The sequence below is a fragment of the Astatotilapia calliptera genome, chromosome 1, assembly GCF_964374335.1.
Source record: "Astatotilapia calliptera chromosome 1, fAstCal68.1, whole genome shotgun sequence".
In the NCBI taxonomy this organism is placed as follows: domain Eukaryota; kingdom Metazoa; phylum Chordata; class Actinopteri; order Cichliformes; family Cichlidae; genus Astatotilapia; species Astatotilapia calliptera.
Window position 1 is genome coordinate 23,857,216 of NC_137422.1, and position 9,732 is coordinate 23,866,947.

A 9,732-nucleotide genomic window follows, 5' to 3' on the forward strand; every position below is an offset into this window, starting at 1 on the left:
TGCATGTTACAAAACTACTTGACTAGTATGGTTAGTGCAAAACTATAATCTTCTGGATTGAAGAACCAAGGTTATAAAATAAATAGCTTTAGTCATATTTAAAGAGGACATCCTGATATGTCTGTGTTTCACAGCCTAATAAGACAAAACAATGAATAAACAGTAAACATAAGCTTAGTTCTCTTCACAGTTTTAAAAGTAATCTTTAAATCATTTGTGAACTTGGACTATTAATTATCACAATGCATAACTGCATCTTAAAACAAGCCCTTCATTCACCTCCTCTTCCCCAAACTCCCTCTCTGATTTCCTTCATCTGAAAAGGTTTGACAGACTGCAGTGTACTTGAACTGGTGGGAAAAGGTAACTACAATGCACGCATTAATATTAATTAATATTAGAGAAGGTGTCACTGTTATTGCACTAAATTGGATAACAAAACACTGGTGCCCACTATTTTTGGAATGCTAATTGCACTTGGATATCCCAAAGGGCCATTATTTATGAATGAGACTTCCTCTGTGAGTGTCCTGTTTTTAGTTAGTCACATATTTTTTTACTTTGCATACGCCGTATATGAAACATATGTAAGGAGACTGTAAAGAAGGAAAAGCAATCAGAGATACAAACAGAATAAAAAGTCCTTGCAAACATGGCATTAAAACACAATATTTTAAAATTCAGGTTTTATCAGCTTACACTTGAACGAGCTCTAATAATTATATAACATGATGACACAGATCGGGTCGCTGTGAGTAATTTGGCTGAAAAGATGCATGCAAATCCAAATCCAACAAGTTCACTGTTGGGTCAGAGACTCTGATTTCACCAGTCATCCTCTTACAGAACTATGTGGAAACACATATTGATGTGCCATCCTGGAGGAGTTGGACTATCTGTGCAACCTATGTAGGGTCCAGCTCATTCTACCAATAGAGACACTGACCCTCGCTTAAAAAAAAAACTACTAGCAAAAAAAAAAACAGCCAGAAAGGATGAGAAGGAAAAAATGTCAGTGGCCTCCAACATCTAAAACTTCAACTTAACTGAGCAGATCAACAACCTACAGGTTTATCTTGATGCTATACTCTGATTTTGTTTTTTTAAGTGCTCCTTTATTTTTTTTGAGCAGCATATATAATAAACTCTTTTTGAATGATAATGTTGGTGAAGTTTAAAAACAATCTCACCACCAAATTTATGCGGCATACTCCTTTAAGAAAGAACCCCACCCACTCGGCTTCACGCATGCGCGGGATCTTGTATATCACGTGACCCGCAGGTTCCTCTTCCGGACAACAACATCAGCAGTTGGGTGAGTTTCTGCTCAGAGTTGTCTGTTGTCTCTGTTATACAGTAGCGTTATAGAAACATCTTTCCTTCTTCCTCAAAGACTTAAAGGTCTGAACACGCTGTGAGAGAAGATTCAATGTTTCCGAAGAGACACAACCCGGACTCTCTTCGATTCCGTAGGAAGTGTCCGATTTAGCATCCAGTTTATCACGCAGAGGTCTGCTCAGTACTCATAAAGCCCTAAACACACAGCTGTGTAAAGATTGTTTTCCGTAACGCGTGCTCGCAGGTTTATTTACACACTCAATAATCCCAGTGTTATCAGAATTTCTCATTTCATTTCATGTTTTTTAAAGATAAGGATGGCATGAGCCTGAAACAGAGATTTGGTCCATATTGACATGATAGCATCAAATAGTTGCTGCACATCCCAAAGATGCTTTAAAAGAGTTCAGTACAGTGAACTTATTGTCATATAAAACTACTGGAGATTCTTTCTTTTTTAGACCATTCTCAGTAAACCCTTGAAATGGATGTGTGTAAAAATCCCAGCATAGCAGCAGAAATTATCAGACCAGCCCGTCTGCCACCAACAATCATGTCACGTTCAAAGTCACTTAAATCACATTTCTTCCTCGTCATTGGCTAATTAGACATTTGTGGTAACAGACAGTTGAATAATTGTACCTTTATAAAGTGGCTGTGAGTATGAATCGTTCATGGTTTCTCTGTTGAACGTATCTTTATTCATTTATCTATTTCATTATTTATTATAAGTATCATGTACCTAAAGCAAAAAGAGTGTTAATTAGTTTATTTGGATTCAGCTATGATTTTTAAGTTTAGAGTCACAGCACTTAGTTTTATTTTTCATTTTCTAAATGCTTGTCGTGGCCGTTTAATCTCCTCCCCGGTTTCTTGTATGGAAAATCAAGAGCAGCCGGGGACTGCATACTTCAGCCAAGGCTGAGATTCTCTCACACATAATAAAGAACCCATCCAAAATTTCCGATCCAGAACCAGAATCAAGTGCAAAATGTAATCTTAAATTGGGAAAAAACAAAGACAGACAAAACAAACAAATCATACAAATTCATCCATAATTTTTGAGTACTCTGATAACAGAGAAAGAAACAAATCCACACATCATGTCATCAGTGACGGAGGGCTAAAAGTAACAAGCTGGTTTTCCGTCTAGTTTACGTTAACCGTAACTGAAGTGTTTACAAATACTGAGCGGAACAGCTGACTTTCATGCACAGCAGTTTATCGGTGTGATTCATGACAAATAACAGATTAATATACTGTGATTAGCAAACATTGTTCATCACTGAGTCACTCCAGACTCATTAAGACTGACCCAGAAGTACCTCCTCCTGCCCGGCGCTGTGATCTAAATCGTGTGCGCTCGTGAGTAAAACATTAGCTTTGGTAATTTAATTCTGACTGTAAATAATTTTAAAGGCATTAAATAAAATGCTCAATACTTACACGGGTTGGTGAATTTATTTGAGTATCCCATTATAGTGTTTCACACGGCTCACTACATCACAGATTGAGCAGAAAATTAATTTGTGTGAACAGTGCTAAAGTTGACGCCCACAGCACGATGTCTACAAATTAGCTTCAGTTTGGCCTGTTCTAGCCCACTTTTCAACCAATCAGCATTCAGCCTGGGCACAGCTATGCACAACATGTTTGCAGACTTTGCATCCCCTTGTTCGTAGCACTCTGCTTAGGTAAACTCTACATTACTTTCTAGTCTAATTTGCAGCAATAGTCTTTAAACTTGCAGTTATATCTAACACCCATCTCAGAGGGTCATTATTGGAACAGGCGGTGCTCAACTGATCAATTTTATGTAGAAGAAGATTCAAATTAGAGAATAAATGCCCCATGACTGTGCTCACAGCTTGAATATAAAACCTGGTTTAGCACAAAAAGTGGATAAACACCTGTTCTCTTTATAATAACTCTAATCTTTGACTGGGTTTTCAGCTTTTAGGAAGCAAAGAAGGCCTGATTATATTGAACTTTCTGTCAAAACCGATGAAGCAGGTTGGCTTTTTAATCAGTCAGTTACCCTTCTTTTTTTCCCCACAGGAAGTGTGGAGGATGAGCACAGGCAATGGGACCAGGAGGAAAGTTGGCAAGCAGCAGCAACATTTTAACAACATGGTGGCACCTGACCCTGAAACTCTGGCTGAGATGCAAGGTCTTTTTAGCAAAGTTAGAACGTATGTGAAACCATCCAGTGGGTCTGAGTGGTGCATTCCTGACCCGAACATTGCTCTCAGACACGCACCGGAACAGCACTGCCATCTGCAGGCCCTGAAGGTTTCGCTGAATGACGTGAAGAACCAGCTCAGTGACAAAAATGTACAGGTGTGGCATCAGCACACCAGCTCCACCAATCGGGCCGGGAAGGTGATCGGTGCCGTCCGGTCTGCTGCCAACGCAGAGATCTGCACTCAGGCGTGGTGTAAGTTCTACGAAATCCTGGGAACCTTTAAACTTCTTCCAAACGAGGCTCTTCAAAACGGAGAGCTGAACACGGTCCATCTGTGTGAGGCACCGGGGGCCTTCATAACCGCTCTCAACCACTACCTCAAAACCAGTGAGGCCACACGATACTGTGACTGGAACTGGGTTGCTAACACCCTCAACCCGTACCACGAGGCCAACGGGGGAAACACAACCATCGCAGATGATCGATTAATTGCTAACACGCTGCCCTGGTGGTTCTTCGGCACAGACAACACAGGGAACATCATGATCCAGCAATATTTGCTGGATCTGCAGACCTTTGTGTCTAACATGCGGAGGATTGATTTGGTGACGGCAGATGGAAGCTTTGACTGTCAGGAGAACCCCGACGAGCAGGAGGCACTGGTGGCGTCACTACATTACTGCGAGGCCACAGCTGCTCTGCTGCTCCTGAGCCCCGGCGGCTCCTTTGTACTAAAAATGTTCACCCTGTACGAACACTCGTCCGTCTGCTTGCTCTACCTGCTGAACTGCTGTTTTCAGTCTGTCACTGTCTTCAAACCCGCCACCAGCAAAGCAGGAAACTCTGAGGTGTATGTTGTGTGTCTGAACTATGACAACAAGGAGGCTGTGAGGCCTCTGCTCTCAAAACTGATTCGTAATTATGGATCACATCTAGCCGACAGGGAGGCACTTTTCCAGAATTCTGTAATCCCGGAGTCGTTCATGAGCCAGCATGTGGAAGTGTGTTCATACTTCCACACCCTGCAGGTAGAGACGATATCAGAGAACCTGCAACTGTTTAAAGGTATGAGCGCAGAGCAGAGGCAGAGGCTTGACCACATTAGGGACTGTGTGGCTCAGGAGTACCTACGGCGCTTCCAGGTAAGATGCTTTAAGATGATAGAAAACTGAGCTGATACAAACCTAAATATCCAGCTAGCAGAGGTTTGGGAGCTTTTATGAAAGTTAATTAGGATTCGAAGGATTTAAGAGTGCTGTAATAATGTTGTGCCCACAATTTAGCCTAAAATTTGGCTTGACTACTGGCTATACTCAATCATGGCTCTAGAAAAGGTGATGAGGGTTAGTCGTTCCACCAGTTTGGTCGGGATACAAAAAAACAAAACAAAACTTAAGAAACATTTTCCATCAATTGCTGTAAATTTATGTTTAAACATTCACTGAGCCCTGAGGGTGAAATTTCTCCAACTGTTGGACAAATTTCATAAATTTACAGAGACATTTATGCCCCTTTCCCTAATTTCATAATTTCTTTGGTAATAACTTTTATGATATTAAAAAGCCCCCTGAGTCCTTGAGAAGCCTAACAGAGAAATAAACTCAACTACGTCAGCACACCTGTCACTCCAGGCAGCCACGCCCTCACTTTAAACTTTAAAGCATAATTTCAGGATTAGTTATTTCAAAATTTAAGGTCTAACTATGGTGGGATGCAGATGAAAACTCAAGACTGTTCAGTACACATGTATGTTGTTATATGTTTGGCAAATCACTGCTCAGCAACAGCAGCTTTTCTTTGTTTCCAAATGAGAGTCGATGCAAGTGAAAAGCTCTGATGACAGCCATGCTTTCCTGTTCTCTCACATTCGGCCTTTCATTGCTCTTATGGAAACATAACGTCTTCAACTCAGAGTTTACTTTGATTTACTTTTAGTTATAATTTAGGTATCTTCCTTTAGTTTAAGTTTAGTTTTAGTCAACTAAATATCATAAAATTGTGGTAGACTAAATGTAAAGTTGACTAAAATACACAGTGAAAAGGTTTGTGTTGTCATCGGGGAGAATTTTCCACAATGTCAAATGCGAAATGTGTTGTTTTTTTTTTCTTCCTCTCGACATTTTTTATGAGAAATGTGAATCACTTCCAAACTCGTTCTGCACTTCTACACAACTTAATTACTTCTGATCGGATCACGCCTTTCCAGAATATTTTCATCTTGTTTTTGTTTGTTGACCAAAGTGTCATCATAGTTTTCGTCCTTCTGCATTAGCTTTTAGTTATTGTCTTGTTTTCGTGAGGAAAAAAATGTCACTGACGAAAATTGCTGGTCAACAAAATGAACACTGCTTCAGCTAATTATTATTAATATTATTTTGCTTGTTTCATTTGTGACCGATGTGTGTGTGAGCAAGTGCACCAACAAGTGCAGCAGCCAGATGACTCTCAAACTTACCTGGAATGAGATTTAAATGAGCTGTAATTCCAATTAAGTAAACTCAGGTGTGTGTAATACATTTTATTTTGCAAAGCTAGACAAGCATTGATATAATGAAGCTTGATGTCGCTTTACACATAAAAGAATGACTTGCAGTTTTTATCTCGGAGTGAGGTTGGATTGATTCCCGGAGAGGCCAAAACCAGGCTGCAAACATGCATCCGAACCCTGTAAATTCACAAATCTTAATGCGTGAGTCCTTGGGGAGTCAGCCTCGAGTGGCAGTTAGAAAAGTTTGGTTTTTGGTGTTTCTGTGTTGGCTTCATTTTTCAGTCCGCTTGGGAATGCGCACACTTCAACTGGAACTACATTTTCCCCAAAGGGAGTTACTGCAGTGATACAAAACTGTGCAAGAAAAAAGTTAAAGACAGCAAAACAAAAAAGTGTGTGTGTGCGTTTTTATGATGCGGTCTCACATACATTTAGCACTTTGAGTCAGACTTACGGAGCTGGACGAGAATGTGTGAGTTTCAGAGCCTGTTCATAGAAGCGTTTACACATTCAGGCTCTTAACGTGTATAAAAAAAATAGTTCTTCCTGTCATTTTAAAATAGTCTTCTTTTCTAAAATGTTTTTTCCAATATTTTCCGTATTGTGCAAGCAACATGATAGTGCTGTAAGAAATTTGAAAGAAATCCATATTTAAGATGGCTTGAATACTCATTCTATATTTTAATTTTCAATTTCATTCTTTTTAGGTTAGTCATCCGGTTAGGCTGCAACTTTTATTTAAGAAACAATTTACAAATTACAGCAAAAATCTGAAATTCATTTTAAATCCAAATGTAGCCTTTTTTTAAAAAACATGATACTCTGACCCAACACTAGTGTGATGCTCCCAGAAGTCTAAATCTGATCACGTCTTTCTGTGTGCAGGTGTGCTTTCTCCCGCGAAGTCGATGGATTTCTCGTAACACCGTGATTCCTGCCTGCTGCAGCGTGTCAGCCGGACGGCCTCTGGGACAGAAGAAGCAAACGGGCTCCTTCAATGAGCGGAGGGAATTGCAGACCTTAAGCTGGAGGGAGCGTGTTCAGAGGGGTTGCCATGGCACCTGGATACAGAGACACTGGACTGAGGAGAGTGGGAAGGACTGCAAGCTGGAGGGACCCCTGTCCAACTGTCAGGCGGATTCGTGGTATGTTGTTGTGGGGACTGCTCTGCCTGCAGTCAAAAACTCTCCGTTCTGTGATGGAGGGTTGTTAAACCACTTGAACGAAGCACTGATGGACACAGCTGTAGATTGGACCCACGTGACTTCTTGTGACTCTTGCCATGCGGTTTGCACGTCCTCCATTTTGTCAGAGGTTGCAGGCCAGTGTGTCTTTAAAGCCGACACTTTAGGAGGCAAAAAGAAGACGCAGTGTCTGGTGTTTGGCAGCTGCTCGGTTTGGGGGATCTCTGATAGCCAAGCTGAGGATCTAGTGTTAACATTTTCTGCAGAGCCTTCATTTCCTGAAAGAGGCTCGGTGTTGCTGCACGATGGTGAGCCACTGTATCAGCGGCAGCTCTTAAGTTGTGTTATGTTTGCCCTGCAGAGCCTGAGCTCTGGGGACGCCCTGCTGCTGCCTGTGATTTCTGCTCTCACCCGTGTCACGGCAGCCATTGTGCTCTGCCTGCACGCATGTTTTCGCTCCGTCTCCTTCAAGTGCCCTCCCCCCTCTGGAGGGTTTGGGACGGTGCTGGTGTGTGTTGGCTTCTGCCCTGAAGCCGCTGCCCAAATGCTGCTGGTTCTCACTGAAGTCTGGGAGAGCATGAGCCAGCTGTTAAGAGATGAGGAGGGTAAAAATGAGCCTGGTGGAGGCGACAGACAGGTGCTGCAGTTTGTTCCTATGGAGGAGCTGCTCACTGGAGGACTGACTGACTTCCTGTGGACCGTGAACTCTGAAATCATCCAACGGAAGCTGCATCTGCTCATGCAGGCATAGCGCTTTGGTGGGCTGTCACTGTGGTATACACTCTTTCGCTTCAGAAGCAGTTTCATCATGTTACAGTCCAGTTTATTTGCTTATGGAATCAGCAGACTGCTCAGCTGCATGAGCTTTCAGCAGTTAGTTACCGAATCGCTTTTGCATGTTGATATGAACTCATCTGATTTAACATTACACTCCTCTCACTTATTTATTACAACACACCTCCAGATATTCAGATCCTTTAGTGTGCTTCAACTCGAACCGACGCTGGCAGTCAGAAGACGTTTATCAGACTTCTCTTGATGGATGCAGTCACATGTGAGACATCTATCAAGTGGAGTCACAAACGTGGCATGGCAAAAAATGCAAATTACTTTCAGTACTTGATCAGCAGAAAATGTCCATGACCAAAGTCTCAGAGGGATTTCAGGATGCTAAATAAACAGCGGTCCAGCTGTCGGCACCAAACCTCCTGTTAGTCACGGATGTTTTGAGTTGACATCACAGAGAGCCTGAAGTGCCTGCTATTTTGCATCAACACGGTGTTTAATCCCACTGTGTTGAGTATCTTTTTATCTTTTATGCAGCTCTCCGTCAGATTACTGTTTCCAGTTAATTTCATTTGTGTCCAGTGAGGAAAACTTTGTACTGTCAACGGACAGAAAAAAAGTTCCATCTGTCATGCTCTGTACAGCTGGAGGGGGGAGTGTTGTGGGATTTGTTTTATTTGTCATCTTTTAAGTTTGTTTATTCTGTTTTTTCAGTATAATTTGAATTAGGAGTATATTTTGTTATAAAAATAATGTAAAAAGAAAAGTGGCTTTAAAAAAAGGACTTGGAGGCTTTCTTTTCTTTAAGAATGCTAGTTTACTTAAGTCTGAAGATAACCCAACTAGTGTATTAACTCCTTAATGTCTAGTCATGTGTATCATATTTGATACATACAGCTTTTGTGAGTTTTTGAGACTTATACATCATCCGTGTGATTTCTTTTTTCTCTCCCAATGAAAAACCAAAATAAAGTCCACAATACTCTCAAGCAATAAATTGCAAAAAATGTATGATAAAAATGAAATTTTATATATGCAAATTAATGTTTTTTTCACAAAAGGTTCAATAAACACTAAATAAAAAAAAAAAAAAGAAGAATGTTCTGGCAGTTGTTTCATGGCTCACACTTAGTTAGTTCCAAGCTCGGATAAATGAGGTTTTGATACTTGATTGGTTGAGACCCAGGTTAACAACACATGGTGCTTCTCTAGGATGGAGATCATGGTGTGACAGAAGGTTGATGCTGGGGACAAAGTGAGATATAGGCAGATGTTTTTTGAAGCCAACTTTAAAAAGGAGCATCCAAAAGATCAACATGATCTCGGTCCTGCGCAAAGTTCTTAAACTACTTGTCATTTCTTTATAGCTTGTTAGGAAATAGGTGCAGCAATTGTTTGTGATGTACAAACATTTGTGGAAACAGAGTATCTCCCAAATGACTAAGCAGCACTTCCACCACCATCATATTGTAGCTGTTGCTTTATCTGTTCAGCCATTGGTGGATATCTTTGTAATACACCACTTACATTTATATAACCTAGTGTCAGCATCTGTCAATGTAGAAGAAGCTGTTAAATCACCCTAACTGCAGAAAGTTCACCTCAGAGGTTTCAGAAAAACAAACCAATAAATTAAACCGATATAAATAGTTGTTTATTAGTTCAGACAGGTTTGCAACCAGGATGGTGACCCTGAAATAATCTGAATGAAACGGTACAAATCTTTCATGTGAGTATAGGTCGAGTGAGAT

At 40.9% G+C, this 9,732-nt stretch overlaps 1 protein-coding gene across 1 annotated transcript; it reads left to right on the forward strand.

Moving 5' to 3' along the window:
* The first annotated feature begins 1,241 nt into the window (after positions 1-1,241).
* cmtr2 (cap methyltransferase 2) lies at positions 1,242-9,074 on the forward strand. Its single transcript, XM_026169344.2, has 3 exons — positions 1,242-1,315; positions 3,397-4,665; positions 6,897-9,074. Exons 2-3 carry the CDS (start codon positions 3,409-3,411, stop codon positions 7,944-7,946), a joined length of 2,307 nt encoding a protein of 768 aa, XP_026025129.2. The 5' UTR covers positions 1,242-1,315; positions 3,397-3,408; the 3' UTR covers positions 7,947-9,074.
* The last annotated feature ends 658 nt before the right edge of the window (positions 9,075-9,732 follow it).

Coding starts and splice junctions, on each gene's coding strand:
- cmtr2 (XM_026169344.2), top strand. CDS start 3,409: ATGAGCACAGGCAATGGGACCAGGAGGAAAGTTGGCAAGCAGCAGCAA. Junction 4,666..6,896: donor AGTACCTACGGCGCTTCCAG/GTAAGATGCTTT, acceptor TTCTGTGTGCAG/GTGTGCTTTCTCCCGCGAAG.